We start from the raw sequence: 24,255 nt of genomic DNA, 5'->3' as shown, positions 1-24,255 counted from the left end.
ACTGCTCTTCTTCCCCACAACTACAATTAAGGAGTCTACATCACCTATTCCTCCAGTGTGGAAGATACTACCTTGTTTCACACAGTGGGGATGAAGCAGTACCGCATTGCTTCTTATGAGCAATGAAAATGCTTAAAGGACACACATAATGAAAAATACAAAAGCATGAATATGACACCAGACAAGCAGAATACTCCAGGTATGTAATGAGAATTTAAGAATGTGTTTGCTATACATAGCGACATGTTTTGGGTGGCTACCACAGCCAGATGCATACAATACCTAAAGAAAATATTCCGGCTTTGGCTTGAATGTGAGAAACTCCAGTCCACACCACAAGATAACACTGAACATTAGCCAATTCATCACACACATTCAGTCATCTTCAAATGGACATTAAGCAGAAAGTTATGTATCCCTACACCGTTAGGTAAAGGTTTACTCTACAGCCTTATTCATGCTAGAACACAAAGGTGCAAACAGTAATAATGTAAACTCTACCACAGAGGTGAAATTGTTCATGTTACAAGTGTCTTTGTATGCACATCAAAACAAAGCAACAGAAATGCTCTACAGTTCCATCTAAAGGGTAGAAAAGATAGGAGGGTCTGAAGAGAACACAATCCTCTCACTGCTTTTAAATGGCATGAAATTGAAATGTAACTCCACAGAGATTCACAGCTTTTTATCTGATGCAAACAGTTTATTAGTACAGTATGCAGTATACGACATTTAAAGCTGTTCTCTCAGAACCTTATTAGTATAAGTCTTCTCAATCCAATTTTATAATAGATTAGACAGTCCGAAACCAATGCTGATGAGGGTATAAGCAATAGAATCTCTGCCTAATAGAGATTATGATGGTCCTTGGTTGAGCTTGGTAAAACAGATGATGAGACTCCGTAATGCAAATATCCAAATCCTTATTCACATCAGACATGGCATTTCGCTTCTTTGTGAGCTGTGCCAAAATATTTGAGTGCTCAGCAAGAATTACACCTTCAAAATCAAAAGAAAAAAAGAAACAAGAAGTACCTGAAGCTCACAATTCTTGGCTAGATTAAATGTTTTCCTACCATGATCCATTCTTTTTCCAGGCTTCCTAGTTATTCCTGGCAGAACTGTTACAAAAGTTTATGGTCCTTATTTTAAACTGATGGGAGACTACAGCAAAATGCATAGTAAATTAATTAGATGGGCAGTTTGCCTATAGTTTTTCCCCCCCAACTGTGGAAAACTGGGCTTCACGTTCTCCTGATGTAGCAGATGGACAACATGCTGACAGGGGCTACCATATGGCCCACAGTTTATCACAGCCCATGTCACAATGCATTTTGATACAGTTTCCACTACATTAGAACACAAACAGTGGGATCATCAGCATAACATTTAGTTGAAATAAAACCAGCTCTGTTTCGGTTTTACACTAGTGTAGCAGCAAGACATATTATACACTTAGAATTAAGTGTTATTAAAGATTTCTATTAATGTCTGTGTTCCCTTGACAAGGCAGCTTGTGCTCTGTGTCAATGTGGAGGACATGGCTAAGAGACATCTTAAAGCTGTGTCTAATGCTGAACCATCAAATGATATATATATCACAGATGGGCCTAAGTGAGCCAGTGGTCTATTTCTTCCCAAGATAATGGTTCAGAGGTCAGTGTTCATCACCAAAAGGAAGATCCACCAATGAGGGACCCGCAAGGTAGATATCAGGACTATGCCTAATAAATTCTGACCAATCACTAACTGTGATGCCACACCTTAAAAGCTACCACCCAACTGATTTTAAATTTGTTAACTCACTGGATCCTCCTCTCTCTACAACTAACCTGGCCCTCTGAGTTTTCCCACCCATGTGAATGCAAGCGGTCAGGGCTTAAACTTTTCTCTAAGATACCAGGGCAGAGAGTGAGTCAGTAAAGTACAGAATTCTGCTCAAGATATTCTTTCTGCAAAAAAAGAAATCATGTTTTTGTGAAGCCACTGGTCAATGAAATGAGACAGTTGGACTCTTTTGTCAACATCCTGAATAACCATGCATATTCAGTACCAAGCTATGCCTGGGACGAAGCAAGTTCTCCCATCTGCTGCAACACCCAATAACACAACTTTGCACACTGTTCTTTAAGACGGACGTGAGGCAGAGCTGTCCTCAGCCACGCTTAGCAAAACTCTCTCCTCTCTTTCTTTGCACCCAGGACACTCCCCTCCACAGAGTGAGCAGCTGCTAAGCCAGACCACAGACCAATCCAGCCAAGTTTAGTGTCCTCAGCAGGACATTTAAACTTATCACTGACATTTTAGTAATGGATCTTCGAATATAAAACTTTTATTCACATTATAATTCTCAAGAGTTTAACTATTATTCCAAACATGGTTTACTGTTTAGTTCAAGAAAATGAATATGATGTAAGTATACGATATTGATAAAACCTGCAAGATACCCTATCATACATTATAGTTTATGTATTTTAACTCTAAAGTTATTAACTTTTCTCCTTCATTCTCAGTAAATGATCAGCTTTTTGTACGACAGCAGATAGTTTCACAAACATATTCTATAATGTTAGTAATGCATGTTTTGGTGTTATATCAATAAATTGCATGTTGCGCATATACTTAGAATCTGTGTGACTGTAAATTGTGTTTGATTTAATGTCTAACTGTTGCATTTTCTAATTGATACAGAAAATTAAAAAGCTCACATCCCTACAAGAGTGTGGAAAAAAACCTTTTTGTGTGTGCAAAAATCATGAATGATAAATAAAGCAATCAAGAATTAAAAGGGAACATAAAAACATGAGCCGACCTCCTGCAAGACTGTGAAAAACCCTGCCCTGACTTACAGAGGATGGTCAGCTTATCTAAAATGTCAGAAAATACATAAGTTCATTACCTAGTAACAACTCACTGTCCGTTCTATTCTAGCACTATGTATACGCCAGAAGGCCACCTAGAATATCACTATCAAATAACATAATACAAAATAATCATACTATATCTCTGGATTTCATCTTAGGCAGCAACAGAGTAATAATTAGGGCTTTAAACTCTAGGCTAGGTTGTGGACTTAAATCCGAGGTTCACTCACGATATACCCTGCTGTATAAATGAGACATCTTATTAGGCGTACCTGGAAAAATAAAGAATAAAAAAAACATTTTGGTTTATGTACCCAGTCCAATTACATTTCATAAAGTAGTGCTCGATCCACAGCCTTTACCACCAGGACAATGAGCTATGGAAACCCATGCTGTCATCTCCTCTGAGCTCCAGAAGTGAAACTTCTCCAAGGGTGACTCTGCTTCATACCGATGGCGGCAGACGCCCCCACACCTGCCGATTGACAAGAAAGACTGCAATTTGTCTGGAAATGAATAAGGCAGCCCAGCACAGCCTGCTATCTCAGTGCTAAAGAAACCATGGAATAAAAGCAAAAATAAATAAATAAAACAAAAACAGACTGTCAGCTTAACCCTAGGGGGTGAAATCTATTTCTACGTCTGTTTTCCCAAGCATGACAAACAATGCTGAAAAGATGAGCATGAAGCAGCATGAGCAAGAACAGGAATAATAATGCACTCATTCATTGAGAATGGGTTCTGCTGTGTAGAACTTTTCTGCATGCTGTCATTTTTTAATTACTGTTGCCGATGTTTTTATTTTCATATGAACCTAATCGAAAATCTGCTTCACCATCCTCTTATTTCAAATGAATGGCTACTCTAAATATATCTTTTTTCCCCCCCATTTTAGTTCTGCATGCAACATGTAACCACCTCATTGAAAAAGTGTTTCCACTGTGAATATGTACAGTATTCAATGCAATTGTCACAACTGTCACATCTCAAAGGTTTTTACATAATGCTTAAAATATTTAGTTTTATTTCTATGAACAGTTAGAAGTTTGTTACAGGTTCTGTCTCTGTTATCAAGCCAGGCATTCACACCTGAATCATCAGTTCTGACCTGAACCAGAAACCCCATAACAAAAGACTCAACCTATTATACAATGTCTTGCTCTGATGCATTTTGACAGGTATGTAGAATCAACGCCAAGCAACCATATTGGACAGGAGTTGAAAGTCAATAAATTTCCTACAACTGCTCCCTGAGCAATGATTATACCTTCTACTGTAAGTCAATAAGGCGACCCTCAAAGCAAAGAGGTAGTGAATACAGCTCACGTCGCTGAAGACAAACTGTTCTTATTTAAGGAGGGAAAAACACACCTTGAGGTTTATGTACCCAGTCCCATTGCATTTCATAAACAAGTGCTCGGTCTACAGCCTCCAACACCAGAACGATGAGCCATGGAAAGTGTCCTGAATTGTGTCTTTCAGCTACTTTTGTAACGGCTTGAATTGTCTGGGTTCCCTTTGAATTGTCTGGGCAGCAGGTGCAATCTTTCTTTCCTGGACTGAACGAACACAGGTCAGCTCCCTTTCCTGTATCAGAGGTCAGGGGATGTCTTGACACAGGACACAATCTTAAATTCAAAGAAGTAACCACAGAGAATTCTTCTTTATCATTTATAAAAGATTTTTAATAAGCAATAGATAAGTTTGAACAGGCCTGGAGTGACTCTGTAGTTCTACACTGAAACACAATGTGAGGACTTCATTCCAGAAACCAAAGTGCTGCTGTTTCTGCTTTTTTTTTTCCTTAGCTTGTTTCCTTCTCTTGTTAGAAAAATTCTAACAAGTACAAACTAACAAAATTACTGAATAATCACCCTTCTGTATTTAGCATATTGTATTCTATACATGTGTATATTTTCATGGGTGCAATAGATTTTCACAATAAAGTCACAAGTATCACTTCTGCAGTCTTCATGAGCCAAGAGAGTATTCGATATTCCACAGAATATTCACAGAAATGAATCTGACAACACACAGGTCTGATTCTTTGGGGCAACAAATGATTTCTGTTATATGCGTTTATATCACCTAACAATATAGATTCTTGCCTTCATACAGAAAGACAGCTGGTTAATGGATTTGGCAGCCTGCCAGTTGTAAAGATGGAAAAGTGATTTCTAATTTAGAGGGGAAATTAACAATTTCTATGTTACTCAACTGTAACTTCAAACAACAAATTGTTCTCAACGTAGCTTGATACAATAATTCAATTATGTGGATTTAGCATGTTAGAGTAGTTAGTTTACTTAATTAGGATTCGCCAAATCCTTCCATGACTTCCGTTTCCCATTCATTTCTCATCATGAAGTTTTAGAAAAAGAAAAGTTATAAGATGATCTAGCAAATTGCTAAAAGCTTGTCTAAGGCTTTATGAATTTGTGACCATGGAAGAATCTTAGGTGTCTAATTCAGTGGTTTCTAATCCTAGTCCTGGTAACCTAAACACCTGCTGGTTTTCATTCCATCTCACCTTTCCATTCCATTTTCATTTTGTTTCTAGTCACAAGATTGTGATTTTACTTCACTTACAAAATACAACACTTAAAGCTACCAAGGGCACAACGGGAACAAAAACCAACAGGTGTTTGGGTCACCAGGAGCAGGATTGGGAACCAATGCTCTAATTGCTTCAGCTTTGAAATCTTGAGCAAACATCCTCACTTCAATTAAGAATTCAAACCATTCTTAGAAGTGGCTGATCTGAGCGAAGCTCTCCCTCTCTGTGTGCTCAAAGCCTTACTGTTATACTTCACTGAATAAACAAAGTCAAAGTCCAGTCCTTTATTTTCCTGAAGGGTGGAAACACCCCCAAACTGCATCGCACCCCCCTTTCCCAAGCAGCTCCATACCACTACTGTATCTGAATAATCCAGAATACCCATTAATGCATCTTGAAAGTGCAGTCACTGTGTGATCAAGGGCAGTATTTCTGTTGCCTGTGTTACAAACTAATGCAGTCAATCTCATAAAGCAAAATATTAGAAGTACACTCTTGTCAAAGTGTGTGGGAGTCAATCCCAAATAAATGACTCCATTAAAGTCCACACAGTACTGAAGAGACTTGTTTCTTTATTTCTGTACCACACATCGTGGATATCTGTAATCAGATAAACCATTTCAAAGCTACAGGTAATGCTGCTATCAATAAGCTCCTTCTGACAAAGACTTGAGATGAGACACCATTCCCAGATAATGTATTACTTGCATAAAATGTTTTAATATAGAGTCCACATTCATACAGTCATCTTTGATTTAGTACGACATTATCTGCCGACTATTTTAACACACACACACACATCATAACTTGCGAGTAAATAATACACTAGTGTAGGTTATAATACCACAATATAAAAATTGAAAAACATTTAAGTAGTGCATTAAATTCAGCTTAGTCTTCAAATAATCGTTCAATCTTAAAAACACTGGTGTTTCAGGATAAGATTATAGAAAATACTTATTGAATATGGCAAAATGCATTTCCCATTCAACAATTTTCCCTACAGTGACAGCTGAGCCTGTCTCACACTTGTCCTCAGCTGTCAAAGTCACTCCAGCAGTACAGGACTTACAGTAATATAAAACTGGGCAGAAGCAAATTCAGACTGAAGACAGGAGACATTTGACAACAGGAAATGTGTGCAGCTGAAAGTAATAACCAAACCAAGATCCTACAACACATTCACTAAAATCACATCTAGGTTCTCACATCTAGGACTCTTTTTAGGTTCTCATATTCTGAGCTTTGGAATGGGTCTCTCCCAGCCATCTTTTACTACCGGAATCTTCCTACACCATTGACTTCCTCTGCTAACTTTTGCACTGAATTAGGAAGGCACTAATTTAGGGACACTTCAGAGAATCTGTTTACAGAATGCATCTCTATCCAATGTGTTTCCCAGCCACAGCATATTTTTCACACCTTACCGCAACCTCCTCACCTGTCATTTACAATGAGCAAATAGGCTACCCTGTATAAAGACAATCAGAAGATAATTTTGGACAATGGTCCTTTACAGGCAATTCACTTTTAAATCACAGGTGATCTTAACCTTGAACACAGTCTCTCTCTTTAAGGGGGCTTTTGGGTAATTTACTTAAAAGCCATCAAGAAAATTAAATGTTTTTAAAAAGAAACACATCAAAGTCTAGATACAGAAGAACTGTACATGCCACTGTATCTAGTCAGGAGAGGCTGTACTGGATATTCCTCTCAACTACAACATGGTCTATAACTATAAACAAGGGCTCGTTCTTGGATCCGTTGATGTGGAAAAGAAACCCTTATTTTTTTTAAAAGGTTCCTCCAAGGAGCCGTGTTCTACAAAGAGGACACAGGAAGATTGGGTTTGCTTAAAGAACTGCTGACTTCAACCAAATCACTGGCCTCTTAATCACCTTTGGATCCATTTCAAATGAACTCTCCAGGGTAATCAACAATGAAGCACACTGAGGAGGCCAGTAGGAGGTTACATTGATTGGTTACATTGTATTTGTGCCAAAGGCAAGAATCACTTTTTGCATCATAGGAGTATTTGTGAAAATCCACACTATGTTTCTATCAACCTCATGGATCTGACTTCTGATATCTTGCACAAAGCATGCAACCCATTCTGGAACTGTCCAGCTGTTCTATACTGCATCAGTATATGACTAAACCTAGCTTTCTTCAGCAGCTCATTGTAGGCATCTATATAATATTTTCCCTACAGAAAATGTCTGGCATAATAAATGGACACAAGTGCCTCAAACTGTGATTGATCTGAAGCATGCAGAACTTAAATTTAAAAAATAATGATAAATAACCATGTAAGAAAATGGTTACATAGTTTTTTTTAAAAGGACTGCATAGACACAGGGTAAAGAGTGCAGGAAACTGTGATGAGAACCATAAAACATATCTCAACTGCAGTTTACATTGGTTCCTTCCAGCATTTTTCCTTCTTGTATTTAACCAGACTTGGCATTCAATGGGTAAATCTTTTCACCTGTGCCCAAACAATTCTATCACAAATGAGGCACTTGTGTGTATAATTGTCAGCCACAAATGACCAATTAATCAAAACACTTAATACATGCAACAAATCAATATTAAAACCGACATAATTCTCTGACATCATACATTCATAAACAGTGCTAATATACATATAAACTGAAAACACATCTTAAGAAAAGTAACAATTTAAACAAGTTATTCAAAATAATGGTGCTAAGGAATTCCCATTATGAATGAACAAGAATTCACTATTTTATGTTTAAAAAATACAAAGCTAAACATTTAACAAAAGCTTATTTAAAATGATTAAAACATTAAAAAGTATGCTGAGAGGTATTACAAACACCAAAACTGGGTATAGCATTGCAACAGCATTTGTTGATTTCTAATGCCTCTCAGTACATATATACAGTAGTATATTACCATTCTTTACAGTGTTATCTTTCAGAGTTTGATTTCAGCTACAGATTAAGCCTGTACACCATCTGTGATTTAGCACTTTCTGTTCCGATCTACAAATCCACCACCACACCTTGCCTGTTGTTTTACACTTTCTTAATCAGGGTGACTGGCAGTCTGTCATAATGTAATTAAAATGTCAGACATACTGTAGGAACTATTACGGGGAGAGATGTTTTTCTTTTTCTAGAAAACAAACATCAATTTAATTACACCTTATCAAATTCCCCTCTGCAATCTCAATGTTTAAGGACAGGAGGTTAAAATAAACATTAATTGTGAAGAATGATGCACGTTCAGTCATCAAACCTAACTCCCCTGGAAATACTTTTTCTTCTTTTTCAAATTTGTCAGGGAATTGATTGTGCATAATGCCACAAGCAGCTTGATTTAGCTCTGCTTAAAAAAAAGAAAAGAAAAGCAAAATGAAGCTGGGGTAATCTTCTGCAAGTAACAAATATCATGCTGGATGTATCTGCATTAATGCTTTTCTACTTTCTAATTTAAGTTAAATTAATAAATATCTTGGGTGATGGTGGCCTGAGGCACTGCAGAAAAAGTTGTTAAAAAACAACTAATCACAAAATGTGTGAGAAGATATAACTGGAGTCTTACCCCTGTAACATTTTATGGGGTGTCATACTCCATTTAGATACAAAGTGCCCGAGGAAAACATCATAGTGTTTAACCTTGCACTTTCCCTCTTTTCCCCAAATATATTAATAAACATATTACAACCCAAAGTAAATAGGCTTTGGTTTTAGTCTGCATACTGTAGGTTTAACGTGTTTGTGGTAATATATTTTATATAAAAAAAATATTTATTCTTGAAAAGCTACATAGAGTATGTAGTAAAAAATTCAATAATCTAAGAATCAAATTATCTGTGATGGTTTACTGAGGTACAGTGTACTGTATATATTGTACACATATCCCTACACTGTAAATACATAAATACTATTCCAGTAAAAAAAGCAGGTTTCCAAAGTATCTTTAAATAGATCTTGTGGGGGCGGATTGGGAGAAATGAATGGAGTGATCAGACCCACTTCAGGTTTTGAACACTTCCAAACAACAATCAAGTGAAAGACACTCAACTCAACAAGACAGTTGATAATTAACATGAAATGTTAACAGTCCTCATCATACTGCATTCACATACACACAATGTCAAAAATGGCAGCGGCAAATAGTCATTAATACTCAGAAACACTCAAAGAACTGAATCGCTGTGTTTGAATGAAATAAATCCCTCTTTCCCATTGCGTCAATGAAGAACTAGAGCAGTGGAAATGAGCTCTGTACACCCTTTCCAAAAACACAAATTCTAAAGGGCTTTCCGTCTAATATGCTCACTAATTCTCGCTTGTTTTTCCAACTGTTCTTCCTTTTAACCATGTGGTGGTGTAAAGCGTTGGGCTACCGGCCACAATCGATCACTGACCTTGCAGAAGGGGCTCGGATGTTCACCCACGAGCTGTACGTGCTGACCATCATTTTTATTGCAGATGCTTTTCGTGTCAGACGTCCGTGTCAAAGCACCAGATTTTCCCCCTTTCTTCTCAGCCAACTTCACAGTTCATGCACGGTTTACAGTTTATATCTTGCATTATCACGATCATTAAGCTCAAAAGGCAACAAGCCTGAAACTGCGAAGCTATTGATTTTAACACACGTACAACAAAACGTACATGGGAAGGGATTTAAAACATATTTCACAATGTTTTTTTTAGATTCCAAAGGTTAAATCAACTTTTTTAACATTAAGAGAATTATAATGATTCTGTAAACCGCAATGTTATTTTACTGGGACATCATGACAAAGAGGGAAGAGAAATTAGAGATCATTCTAATGTGGGTCACAGCAAAACTACACCCACGGCCGCCCCCTGTAGGCGGCCACTAGGATTAGTTACAGTTTATGGTCGCCATGTTTCTGGAGAACTCAATTACTCAAGAAACTTGTGTGAAGCGGGAAAACATTACATTTAGTTTCTGTCAACGTAAACGTTTCTCTGAGGTTTCCACGCCAGGTCTGAGGTACAACCAGAGGCACCAAAGCGCCGAAAAATAATTATACAAACCGTCCACCTTTACTTTTCAGAGGCATTCTTAGAGGCTCGAAATGCGAAGGCAAGGGTTCTAGACAATGTAACACCATTCCACAAAACAGTATAACGTTAGGTTATCAACTCAACGCCTGTCTGCTGGGGATATAATGTACATAACTCTTTACTTGTCTGTCCAAAATTATGACTACGTCTCCGCAACTGATGTAAAAATGCCGGCGTCTCGCCTGAAATGAACCATTTTCTACACGGTGGTACGCTGGGGCTCTGGGATTGGAGCAGGGGATTCTAACAGGCTGAACAAGCTCATCAGGAGAGCAAGCTCTGTCATTGGGTCTGGCCTGGACCCCCTGGAGGTAGTGGCTGAGAGGAGAATGGTGTGCAAACTAGAGGCCATCATGGACAACGTCTCCCATCCCCTCTATGACAGGCTTGTAGAAATGAAGAGCACGTTCAGCAATAGACTGATCCATCCACGGTGCGACAGGGAGCGCTACAGGAGGTCATTCTTGCCTTCTGCCATAAGACTGTACAACGCATCCACCTTACATCTGGGCAGAAGCAACATTGACAGTGACCTGTTTCTGGACTGAACAGTAAACTGATACATCTGTTCTCCCCCCAGTTTACAAATGCTTTTGTGCAATATATTTCTATTCATATTGTGCAAACAACTGTGTACTGTTCTGGTTTGTTCTGTGTGTGTGTGTGTTCTGGACTGTGAGTAACCTCTTAGTGCACTTCTCACTGTACTGACTGTATTGTATTGTTGTATCATTCTTTACACTGTTGCCGTGTTAAGCTGCTGTTGCACTGTAATTTCCCTCAAAGGAGCAATAAAGTATCTATCATCTATCATACAGTAATGGACTCCATATACCCATTGGTTATAGTAGTTGCCCCAGTGTTTTAGTCTGGAGTGTCATCTGCGGCAAATGTATGAATTGCATAAAGTAATAAAAAGCAAACATCTTTGATTTGTACACCAGGGCCATTTTCGTTTTCTCTACTTTTGCAAACCCAAAATCACTTAAGATGCTAGCAATGGATATTCAATCAATCATCGTTCAGGTGGGAAAACAAGGGATGACGCCCTGGCGTCAAAACCAACTTATCACACTGCACACAGAGCCCAGTTTAAAAAGGGTTTGCAGCCTAAAAAAAAAAAAAAAAAAGTCCCTCTCCTGAAACTGTTTTGACTTGGGTGAGTTTTGTATCTATCCAGTCAGATCTACCTTTCATTATTCCTCACGCCCGTTTTCACGTGAAATGTGTTAAACAGATTATATATTATAATCCCAAAATCACCCCCCCCCCCCCCCAAAAAGGCTCGTTGCGGTGTGTGGTTTGGGGCTTTGCGGGGGGGTTCACCCCAAAAGCAATACCAGGGTTGACTGCGCTTTTAATCCACTAACCTCGGCGTCACATCATCATCATCATCATCATCTCGGGTCTGCTGTCCTCCAGGGGAAAAGACGCGCCTGCGCCTTCCTGCAGCTCTGAAAGAGCTACTGTCAGACTCGAGTGTCTGAACCGGTGGAAAATAACGGACCCTGTGCGGAGCTTACAGGAGTAATGTCAGACTTCCAAAGGTCGTGGTACAAGGTACGAGGTCGGGGTAGCCAGGCTAGGTCGGTAAACTAGAAGTCGGGCAGCGGGGTATCCAAATCCAGAAGAGATAGGCAGAGTACGGTCAGGTATCCAGAAATCGAGGTGTCCAAATCCAAATAACACCTGAAGAAGGCTCCACGGCCGAAACGTTGTGTTCTTTCTTCTTTTTTTTCCTAGCATGGAATAAACCTATTACTTGTTCCAAATCCAAATCCAAATAACACGCGTAGAGACGGAATCGTGGTCAATAGCCAGCAAGGTCGGTATTCAGTAAACAGAGACAAAATCACGCACACAAGAGAAAGTGGAAGGCTCTCTCAACAGTGAAGGGGTGTTTAGGAGAGAGCCGGGAGTGATGGACTGATTGCTAAAAGCGGCGCAGGTGTGCACGCCGGGAGGCGCACGCGGGATTCAGATTCGTGACAGGGGCAGAGAAAGGTGTCAGCACACACGTGGAGGACTCCAGGCGATATCCTTAACTGACCTTTCAACCCAGAACAGATAAATACGAATTAATAAAAATCCCCCCCCTCTACGGTGTACAAGAGATGTTCATCACCAAAGATGGACCTGATTTTTTTTTTATTTGGGAAATAAAGAAACACATAAACAAACAACAGTCCAGCGTGCACTGGCTATGTATTAAAAATGTAATTTATCTCTCCGACTGCCCGTCAGCTCTCCGGCTAGGCTGCGACTTCTTACCAGACAGTCAAGACAGAAGGGAGATGAACCAATAACTGAAATGAAGGACAGCTGAGAATTCCCCGCTGAGGACAGACTCGCACAGACAGACGAATATGAACGCGGAGGGGGGCAGCTGAAGGGCTCCCCGCAGCGCCGGTGGACAAGTACGCGTGAGGGTGGAGGGGGAGAGGAACTCCTCCGGCGGAGCCAGCTTCGAGCGATAACCTTTAGAAAAACCGAATATAAATATTAAAATTGCGCTGGGCCGCTATTTCAATGGTTTTGTCACAGGAATTAAAAAAAGGAATTGATTAAATATTCGGACGCCCGAAGCGCCTTGTTCAACCAATTAGGAAAACTTCAGACTGCGAGCGTTTTAATACTTTTTTTTTAAAATTACAATATTTTGTGTTCACGAAAGGAAGGTTGAAAGTCCTTTGTGATGCGGGCAATTTGTTTAAATAATATTTGTTCGTTTTCCACGTCTTCTACTCAGGGGGTGCCGCCGGCTTCCGAGTTCTCTGGCTGTCCGTACTGGCTGAGTTTAATCCTACAGGCTCAAGGAACTCTCCAGACGGGTTCACCAGGACTTAGTGTAGCTGTTAGCTGTAAAGCAACTAAAGTGCTTAGCTTTTAAGTTTATTAAAGTTCACTCCTAACGAAGCTGGGTCCACATGAAAATATTGGCACCAGGTGTTAAAGTCATTGTGGATTTGTTTCAAATTGTAGGAGGCGTGGTTCTGGAGAGCCCCACCCCCCAGTGACAGAGAGATTCTGTAAACCTGGAGCGATCTTGATTTTGATCCACCGGGCTAGTAATTTTCTCCCTGAAGCAATTGAAAGGCAATCTGGAATGAGAACTCCAAGCTTCCCCCGGGCATCGGGGGCTGGGCCTGGCCACTCCAGACGTAACTGGATGAAACACTGGCTGAACTGATGAGCATCCCTGATGCCTTGAGAAAATAAAGCAAGAATTAAGTTTAAAGCCTGCTAAAACTGTGCTTGTCCAGGAACAGGGTGTGACTCTGAACTTGAATGGAATAGATCCTGAAATATGGTGTGTCTGTGACACTTCAGGGCCCGTTCTGAACCTCCCCTGCTATGATGTCTACCCAAGCCCCCTCCTCCTCTTTCCTCATGTCTAAAGCCTGTATGTGCAACTTACCCATACAAACTTCCTTGGTGCTGTCAACCCAACGCCATGACAATAGCACAGGCCGCCAGTGCATCGTAGTTAAAGGTTTCATCTGTCAAGTTCACCGGCAAAACAAAGCACAAAAGATACCAGCTCTCGGTAATCAATAGTAGGGCTGAAGGAATTCGGAACAAGTAATAGGTTTATTCCATGCTGAAAAGAGAAGAAAGAAAACAACATTTCGGCTGTGGAGCCTTCTTCGGGTGTAAGAGAGATACTGTAGGGCAGTCAGTTTGATAATATAGCTTGGGAAAACAAAAGGAGAGAGGTGGTGGTGGAGGCAGGGGAGAGGCAGAGTGGCCAATTAAGTGGTGTCGAGGTCCAGAGAGGTGAGGAAACCCACAAATGAATAGAGAGAATTAGAATGATTTGCCGACTGTCCTATCTCTTACACCCGAAGAAGGCTCCACAGCCGAAATGTTGTTTTCTTTCTCTTTTCAGAATTGAATAAACCTATTACTACTTCCTTTGCAGCCTATGTCTGCTGACGCAGCCACCCACCTGAACAACTAAAGGAATTCAGTACCGCAACCTTTTTTGTAAAATCACACACCACATTCATTTGTTGTTACTTTCAACTGGTGTTCAGGGGATTCGAGAAACTCAGCAAGGGGTTGCAAGAGGACCCTGACACAGATCTTAGGCGAGACCTGCTCCTCTTGTGCCTGTATAGCCAAAAGGGCCCACAGGGCAGCGAGGCCGTCCTTCCTGTGCCTGTACGGCCAGCAGGGGCCACAGGGCGGCGAGGTCGTCAGTTACTGCCTGCAGGTGTCCTGGTGTCCCTGTGATGTCTGTGGAACAGAGGGGAGAGGGACTGTACACTAAACTGCCCATTCCTCTGACACAACATAACCTCCTGTAGTACTGTACGAGCCCCTCTCCATCAGTGGCATCTCAAGGAGGTTGCCAGGTAAGTGCTGCATCCCATGAAAGCCCTCCTTGCTTGCCACTCAAACTGAAGACCTACCCACTCCAGGGGGAACCCAGCCACACCTGCCACATCTCCTGGGGCAGCTTAGAGAAGGGCACCTGCTTCGCACGCGGTGCTCTTCTGCCCACTTGCATCACAGGATGCGGCACAGCGGGCAACACGTTCTGGACCCACAACACCCTGCAGTCCCACAGCCCCTCACAGACTGCTCTCGAGTATTTCTCAACATCTCAAAGATTAATTGAGTCAGCTCTGGAAAAAAAATACAGGAACAGTGCAACACCAGGGCGATTCATTCAGCAAAACCATTTTCCAATTTCCTTTTGCTACTGTACTTGTTTAATTTCAGGACTGTGATTAATAACAGTTACCCAGCGCTTAAGATCAGAAGAATTTCATATTCACCCCACACTTCTCGTCCCCTCTGCTCCTTCACTAAAGCTTGCGCGTCTTCGATTTTCACACTAGGAAATGATTAACGCTGGCTCATATGGAATATTCGTCCGGGCAGGTGCTTCGTTGTGTCTACGCCATTCCGCACCTTGTTTTCAGGTCCCTCAGTTAGGATCTTTAAGTATCCTACTCCATTTCACAAGCCTCTATCGCATGCACCACGCTGCAGGTGTTCGATCACCTGGGCTCATCGCTCCAGAAGAAGAAAACCCAATCTTGGGGCACAGCGATTAATGGCTCCACAATAACATCTCTCGTTTCCTTAAGCACAAACAGTAGAGCACCATCAGGCCCCGAAGAGTTGTTAAGCTTATGCGCTTATAATGCCTGTGACACTCACTTCTGTGATACAATTCATGTAGAACTTTGTCTGAATTGCCTCCACAAGATAAAGAATTAAGAGACTAACTCTTAACGCACAGCTTCACAGCTTCCTAACGGCTGCCTCACCTCTGTGGGGATCAGTCTATCTCTTTTAAGCTACAAGCACTTGTGGCTAAAAGGTAAAACACTAGGAACACGTACAGCCTTTTGGGAATCCCAGGCTGCTTTGCTCAAAAGCCACAGCAAGCTTCTCGAGATACAGGCGTCTGTACGAGACCCTAAGGAAGAGGCAGAGTGCAAAAACAATGGGTCGCGCTGGATAAGCAAGAACTTTGTTTGACCAGAAACCACAAGGATGGTAACAAAAGACAGGCGGCCCATGCAGCATGGGCTGGGCAGCCTGTTCCACACTTCCACCACCCTTGGTGTAAAGAAACCATAACGATTCTGCTTTCCCAAAGAACTGATTCAAGACCAATTTAAACCCACAGCACATCCACCCGCTTGCCTGTCAAGTTTCTGCTCTACAATTAAAAAAAGCAGACATCCAGTTTCCACCAAGCTTATTTAATGATATTTGAACACTTTTTTTTCTTTTTAAGGCCCAGAATCCTCCCCTCCCCCAAACAAAATTCAAATAAAAAATACACAATTTTGTCTTCTTGCTTTGTTCTTGAACAATATATCAGCTTGTTCAAATTACATAGAATCTCTCCACTAAAAGAGCTATTTTACATGTTGTTTAAAACAGTGAACCAAAGAGCACATGATGATAATAACAATAATAATATAATAATATAATATAATAATGCCTCATAAACGTCTAGACAAAAAGATCAATAAAAATACAGATTACATTAATATTTTTAGGAATACTTTGCGGAGTCCTTTATTTCTTTTTTTTTTTAGTAATTTCTGTTAAAATAATAAATGATTGTATGATGTAGAAAGCAGAAAAAAAACAACACACAAAAACAAATTAAAAAATAATTAGGAACGTATCTCATCGTCTTTCTTGTTTTGAGATGCAGTGATGGTCAGAATTGTACAATTTTTACACAACATGATCCCCGAGCTCCCTGCTCCGCGGTTTCCGTGTTTCGGGGGAGCGATGGATGAATCCGCGCCCGGCGGCGGGCTGACAGCGAGGCACGCAGTCTCTCCCCCCTTTATTTTTCCTCCTTCGTCTGTGAATGAAAATATCTATAGTAGCCCATTTCCGAAGGACCCTGTACAGTAACGCGATACAAAAGACAAAGTAACATTTTCAAAAATCCAAATGAAACACACAGCAACCGATTCCTCCCTCCCCTCTCGCTTCTCCCCCCCGGGTTAGTAAAGGCAAGGGCACAACTTTAAGGGCTGTCCTGACTAGAAAGATAAAGTCAATGCATTGACAAACTATCAAACGGGGTTAATGGATACGCTGTGCAACCCCCCCACACACACACAGACACTTTCTTAAGCTTGGAGCGACACCTTGTGGTTGACAGCTGTAAATTCATCCTGACGTGGAAATGCCCCTAACGCAGGCAAAACTGCTGGAAGAAAGCCCACCCACAGCGCAGTACACACAGACAATACTGTCTTAGGGGAATCCGTACTCTTCAAAAAACAGCAATAAAGCTTCCAACAAAGAGATTTTTCCGTTCCCTTTCACCTCGAGCTTGTTACGCCCAAGAGGCAAAGTTGTTCCAGGGGCAGTTGCTTCTGACTGAACATCAGACAACTGAAAAGACGGGAGCGGGCCCTCACGAACAGCGCCTCTAAGTACGAGACCCCCCGGGATTCCCCTGCCCCTGACTCGCCTGCCCGCTCGGACTCGGCGAGGACACGCAGCCTCCGCACCGACGGCCGCGCCAAGCCGGAGTTGAACCCGGGACCCTCGAGCTGCGGCTCGGGGCTCGGGACCGCTTCCCGGGCCAGGAGGCGCCGCCCCAGCCCGAGCCGGCCCCACGCGCTCCGCTTTGGTGCGAATAAAAACGTGGTGGCCGACGGAACCAGAAGATCAGTCGTACAGTCATCAGCTGTGTGCGAAATACTCACTTTTACAACAACAAAAAAATACTGCTCGACATCTTCTGCCAGTCTTTGGCAACCAGGTGGGTTTGTCAACAGCCCAGGATTAGTGATTAAGAACCGAATTAAAGTGGAGGAAACCCTACAAGATCCCTTCGCTTTTTTAAACATTTTATATAAATATAAGAACGGGGTGCAACAGGGCTGGCTGAAGAAAGTTGTAATGAAAACGCTTTTAAAATGACGCAGGGGAGGGAGTACAATAAAATGCAGTGTGTATTATTCCGTCATCAAACCCGCTAGTTTTCTCCAGGCCCAACCCCACACCTGGGCAGGACGTTCTTCATAGCTCTGCTCGGCACAGTCGTGCCCTTAGGGAACTACAGCAGTGCAAGATCCACTTCAGACCAGCTTCTCACAAGGCTAGCGCTTGTGCCCGACAGGCAGGGCACAGAGACAACCAAGGCTGCCCTCTAGAGTTCAGGAGGCCACACAGCACCCCAGAAACGGGATGGTGGAAAAGGAGATTCAGAGTTCTTTAAAAAAATCAAATAAAATTAAAGTCAAATAAATACATCTTGGGGTAAAAAAAACAAAAAAAATCTAACGACGTTATTATCAGATTATGTGTTTCTCCTCTTCTTGTTCGATTTGGTAAGTTCTTTCTCCGAGCAGAGGGGGGTCTTCAGGGAGGACTGGGGGGTGCGCTGCTCAGGCTGTCTTCCCTGATTGCCTGGTGCAGGCGTGACAGAGGAGAGACCGACGGGCGCTTCTCTCGCGCCTTCCTGCCCCCCCTTGCCCCCCCCCCTCCCTTCAGGAGTGGAAGGAGGGGCCGCGCCGCAGTGCCAGGGGTTGAGCCGGTATGTCCCCTCTGTCCCTCCGGCCAGTCGTCCGTCTGGGCGGGGTGCAGGGGCTGGCCATCCTCTGCCAGCACTAACTCTTGTCTGCATGGAGCGGAGACAGAAAGAGGCCTTGTTAGGACTTGTGGGAACCATCACCAGTAAAACGGAGGGACTATAGCTTCATCGTATTGGCTCATCGGCCGCACTGTTAATCCTCCAGCTGAGCTGCATGACCCCTGGGTGAAGGATCGATCTTATTGTCATCTCATCAGGCGCAAAGGGAAGCAGAGCAGTGAAGACTAATTCTACCGCTCAAGCCTCAAGGTGCAGCAGGAAGATCAGGCTTCAAGCACTCAATGCTAATATAAATAAACCGCACACCGGGCACAATATTTCAGAGATTCTTCAACTGGTCCTGTAATGGCTAAAGAAGATGAGTCAACCAAAAGCAGCCACTTGTTTCGAAACAAGAAATGGCAAAAAATACCCCTCAGATCCCAGAAGCACTTAAGATACACCGGCATCTACAACAGAATGGGAACCAATTCCATGATTTATGCTATGCCGGTTCCTACACACCAGGCCTGTACTGTAAACTAACAAGTCTAATACCCTCCAGTGGCTACTGTTATCAGACACAGCTTCTCCAACACTAATATACATAAATCAATGACTTTTACAGCTTGTTTTTTATTTGGCTCGCAAGTACTGCATTCAGTAAAGCAGTAAAGCCAGACAGACGTGTATGATTTATCCTCAAATGCAAAAAGAGCGAGAGGAGAGGAGACAGCACGCTTACAGGAATCAGACAGAGCCCCTCAAAAAAACAGGAGCAAAATAAAAACAGCTGTTGTTTCAATTAACTAATTCTAAGCATCTTTGAGGTCTGCTATAGAGAGGGTGTGCTTTACTCTGTACCAGGCTCCCAGTTCCCTGAAATGTTATAATTACACTCTTCAGTGCAATTAAACAGCTGAATGCATTAATTACACTCTCATTTCTGAAAGTTTACATCAACCTGGTAATTGCAAAGTGACAATTTTACAAACGCTACAACTCTTTTTAAAGAGGTAGAAACTGAGAGCTCAAAACTGACATCTATGCAACTGTGACATATGTCTACTAACTCCAAAGGTGCCTGGAAAACACTTTTCTACGTTCTGCTGGAACAAGGGGTTTTTCCAAAAGGGGTTTTGGATGGACGACTATGCTATTGACAATCAGAATGTCAACATGGGAGTAATCGTTTCGGGTTTTTATGTAGAACCCTATGTAACTCCAGAATGACAGCGCTGTCCAATGAGTTTCTGTATCAGCTGTCCTCTTCTAACCCTGACAGTGTCATAGCACACTGACACCACACGGTGGCGCTGAAGGCAGAGCACAGCTGGTGACGTCTCCGAGCCCGAGAGCAGATTCTGTACCTTTGTGTTCGTCTGTGTCAGAAGCTGATCCTGCCAGCCTTTGGCATAGTAGGTTATACTTGGTCTCCACCTCCTGTTAAAAGAGAAAGCAGGTCAAATGAGGGTCTGGGTGCTCCCAGCTAGGGCTATTCAACTGTGGCCACAGCATACCGCTTTCCTGCCCAAGGCCAGCTCCTTGATTATGGAACTCATAATTAAATAAGCAGCCACAAGCTGCATTAATGCCTCTTTAATAATGCAGAATGGAAAAGAGTTCACATTGAGTCTTGCAGCACTCCTTGCCAGCAGACCAGGGGACTTCGCCTCTATATAGCCAGTAAGACTGCACCCGAACACTGAACATCCTCTCACACATGCATCAGGACTACTACTACAGCGACAGACGGCAATACGAGCTGAGCAACATGCGTACCTGCAGCGACAACAGAACAGGTCTTAACAACCCTGGCAGCTGGGAAATAAAGTGATGTTTCAACAGCATTAAAAGCCCTACGAGTAGAACAAAATGTCTGGGTGCGAACCGTCCCATCAATTTGTGAAACTGCTTTAAGGCTGTCTCAGATTCCTTTCTGTTTGTTGTGTACTGATCCAGCTGGAAGGCGAGTAATTCAGCACGAGGCAGAGAACCGGGCATGGGCTCAGAGCTGTACCACAGCGCAGACCACCGTGCTTCTGTGGTTCGCTGTGGTTCATGGAGAAGCACCATTGAAGCATGCAAGGCCCGGCTCGGCCCCGCGCCCCTGCGCCCCACTCCCAGAAGGCCCGACGAGTACCTTGAGATGGTGCAGGCTGGCCTGCAACACCCGGATGTGCGTCATGACTTGTCGGCCGAAGTCAGGAGCGCTGGCGGGCAGCGAGGACGGCGACAGCAGCTTCCTCAGGTCGATGCCCGCGTCGCCGGCCGACCCCCGGCGTTCCCCCAGCTCGCCGGGGCCGCCCAAGAGGCCGTCGTCGGTACTGCTCTCCCCCGCCCCCTCGTCGCCCTCCAGCACCAGGTACCTGTGTGCTGTACAGGCAGAGACCATTCCTAAGCTGGGCTCTGCCACAGCTCCCGGCCGGGTCTGACAACACAAAACAGCTAGAAACGGAACAACACCTGCCGCTATCAGAAGAACTCAATCGAAGAGCGACACAGAAACCTTGTTGAACTCTAGTAACGCGCCGCAACGCACAACAGTACTCTTCATTAAGTATAAAGCAACCACACACCATCTCTCCATCTGGATGAGGGCTTTTCCTCCATTTTCTAGATAGTCTATAATGAAAGAGGACTCACAAGAGTCCCGTCTCTCTAGGATCCCCAGGGTTTGCTGTAGAAACTCGCAGTACCTGGTACTTGCTGACCTCATTGACAGGTTAACCTCCGAAAAGTTCAGAATAAGAAACTCTGCTGGGTGTTGTATGAATTCAGCGTTAAGTGGTGGATATTTCAGGCCCCTTTGTTTCATATCTGATGCTGAAAAGGTTAAACAGAGGTATTTGACAGCTGTTTTGTCAGAAACCTGATCAGGTGAAACCTTCTCAAAACCCAAACCGACCAAAAAACCCCGGAAGAGCAGAGCCTGGATTGGCTCACCGTAGTTCTCCGACGGCTCGAAAGCCCCCTCAGCTGCCTCGCCGGAGGCCGACTCCCTGCCCGCCTCGCCCTCCTGGCTCTGCCTCGGGCCTCCGGCCGGGCCGGCGCCGCCCGCGCTGGGCTCGCCCGCGCTGCTGTCCGGGGAGCGGCCCGCCGCCACGGGCCCGCGCAGGGAGGTGGTCCGGAGGAGCCGCCCCGAGCAGGGGCGCCCTTGTGGGGCGTCCGGGGGACCCCTCTCGCCCTCCAGGAGCAGCTGGCTGAGCAGAGCCTGCTTGAGCGCCGCCACTGAGACAGAGGGAGACACGCAGAGGGTCAGCGCAGCCCCGCTCCGCAATACAGCCACCCGCACACACATCACCAGGTTTTGCCTTGGCTTGCTAATAGTATTATTATTAATTATTATTATTATTATTCCTATCTCTTAGAGAAACACCCAGGGACTTTTAATGACCACAGAGAGTCAGGACTTCGGTTTTGTGTCTCATCTGTAGGACGGTGCCATTTTACAGTGGCATTTTACTTGTTTTATAGTGTCCCCACATCATTAAACTGGGGCATTACTGGTTCCTCTAATACTCTAATACAGCAGCTGCCTTCGCTTCCCCAGGAACTGGCCAGGCTCACACCTACTGAGCTTCAGTGGGCTGTCAGCTGTGAGTTGCAGGGTGAAGTGAGCCGAAATGTCTCCAAAGTATCCGTCTCCCTGTGTATCTAATTATTGGTGTACACATATATGGTGTGGGTTTCCAGTAGTTCTGCACACAACAGCGGCTTCCACTCACAGCTCTTAAGGGCTTCCTCAGCTCTTGCAGGGGAGGGCGGGAAGTGAAACGCAGCCAGTTCCTCATCATCAACGGCCACACCTTGGCGTGACCTTTGAGGCAAGAAGGGTAGCCGATCATCTAGCTCGGGATCCAGGTAGGGACCCTCCTCCTCCTCCTGCCCCGCCTCCTCCTCCTCCTCCTCATCTGATTTGAGCCCCTCGAAGGGGGCGGAGTCAGAGGGCGGAGTCTGCAGCATCCCGGGGGAGGCCACGCCCACATCTTTCTCTGTGGCACACCAGTAAAAACAATTGGGAGTAAGACACACATCGGTACTATTACTGGCAAAACTAACGAAGGAAGCAGTTGTGTATCCCAACAAAAACTGGTCTGGCATGAAGAAGCAAAATCATCACACCATAGTGCTATAAAAAGGTCCAAATGTAGGTGAACCGCTACAAACAACAGTTTACTGCACGACTCACAGCGAAGCCACATAAACACAAGTGCACAGAGGAAATGGGAGGGCAGCATGCAAAGGAGTTTCAGAGAAGGCTTGTTCCTCGGGGTCACCTGGGGACTGGACGCTGGGCGTGGATATGTGGTCCGAGTCTTTGCTCAGTTTGTGGTGCGCAGTGGTGCTGATCAGGTCAGCGTCATCTCGCTCGCTGCTGAAAGAGACAGTGCTGGGGAATTAGACATCTCACACTTTCAAAACGCCAACGCGTGATCTCTCCTTCTGCTCATCGGCTCCTTCTACACCTCCAAGACAGAACGTCTCACAACTGCGAGTAACAAGACCTTGCTTCTTTCAAAGAAATCTCTATATCTAAATAAGAAAAAATGGTGCTGGGAAAAAGCAAAAGGCTCTTTGACTTATAAACAAGACATACTTTAAAGAACACAAATATGTGGTAACTTGTAAGTGTGGAAACTGCAGTAATAAAAACAGGACAAGTTACTTCCCGGCTTCTTTGATTTTCTTTTTAAGGGCTGCAAGCTGACAGCTGACAGCCTGAAGTTTTGAATCTATCACTGCAAACGCACTCTCAAGATCAGATAAGGAGAAAAGCAGAAGGGCTTACTCAGGCTGAGGTAAGGGTATGACATTGTGTGGCTTTGTTTTCATGGAGTCGGCCCTCTGCGTGATCAGGTACTGCCACCTAGTGGAGAGAGGAGGAGAGGAAGGTAAGTGACAGGCCTGTGGTGACGAGATCACTGCGCGAGCGTGGCGGTGGGGCACACTCACGTTTTCTGCTCTGACACCGTCTGAGCCATCAGCTCGTAGATCTGAGCCCCGTTGTCCGACATGGAGAGCACAAAGAATGACTTGTTATCTGTATGGAGACAAGAAAGGGCCAGATCCAGGTCACCCACAGAAAACCAACAGGGCAGCTCCGAAAAGCATGATCTTGACGGCCAGGTTCAGCAAAAGCCCAGCATTCGCGGATGTTCGGCACCTTGAAGTCTTCAGGAATGGAAAATGGCATGGCTCCTCTGCTTGTGAAGCAGGCATTCTGTTGTAATATTTGTGCTATAACTGCTAACTACAGTATTTCAGAAATAATGTATTGGTAGTATTTATAAAGAAAATGAATACTAGAAATAAAAAAAACATTGTATTCCTGCTATAATTCAAGTTATTGCATGTGCAAGGTTTCTGCAATGTTATAGCTCACTCCGTGTTAAGAGATCTTCTAGATCTACTAGATTTCTTTCCTAGTAGAGTGATTTTCTTACATCTTGTTTTTATTAATACTGTAAATGCAGCATTGCTGTACTGCAATGAAGTTACAGCACAGTAACAACAGACAAGAATGTAAATGTGTACTCACTCCCTTCTCACTCAACCATATATCACTGCCCTGCTCCTGCGGTTTGTCTGATTCTCTTTCTTCTCATTTATCGTGTTATTCTTTCCCACAAGACATGTGAGAACTGAGACTGAGATATTTTTCACAACACTCACATACAGGTACTACTCTGA

At 43.5% G+C, this 24,255-nt stretch overlaps 1 protein-coding gene across 8 annotated transcripts in view; it reads right to left on the bottom strand.

The window, feature by feature from the left end:
- Window positions 1-16,197: 16,197 nt before the first annotated feature.
- The window catches only part of arhgef12b (Rho guanine nucleotide exchange factor 12b), an 86,625-nt gene continuing 78,567 nt past the window's right edge, over window positions 16,198-24,255 (bottom strand). For 7 of the 8 annotated variants that reach the window (XM_088620145.1, XM_088620147.1, XM_088620149.1 and 4 more), the window contains 8 exons: window positions 23,518-23,605; window positions 23,354-23,431; window positions 22,842-22,939; window positions 22,290-22,556; window positions 21,508-21,792; window positions 20,705-20,937; window positions 19,932-20,004; window positions 16,198-18,609 (listed from right to left, as the gene is read on the bottom strand). In XM_088620145.1, coding sequence (XP_088476271.1) covers window positions 18,599-18,609; window positions 19,932-20,004; window positions 20,705-20,937; window positions 21,508-21,792; window positions 22,290-22,556; window positions 22,842-22,939; window positions 23,354-23,431; window positions 23,518-23,605 — 1,133 coding nt within the window. In that variant the 3' untranslated portion in view covers window positions 16,198-18,598. The remainder of the gene's footprint in view (window positions 18,610-19,931; window positions 20,005-20,704; window positions 20,938-21,507; window positions 21,793-22,289; window positions 22,557-22,841; window positions 22,940-23,353; window positions 23,432-23,517; window positions 23,606-24,255) is intronic. The other variant, XM_088620143.1, reaches the window with a different exon arrangement.

This window comes from Lepisosteus platostomus, chromosome 25, assembly GCF_059453375.1.
Source record: "Lepisosteus platostomus isolate fLepPlt1 chromosome 25, fLepPlt1.hap1, whole genome shotgun sequence".
NCBI classification, from domain to species: Eukaryota; Metazoa; Chordata; class Actinopteri; order Semionotiformes; family Lepisosteidae; genus Lepisosteus; species Lepisosteus platostomus.
Note: the sequence above shows the minus strand (reverse complement) of the source record. Positions and strands in the feature narration are given on the sequence as shown.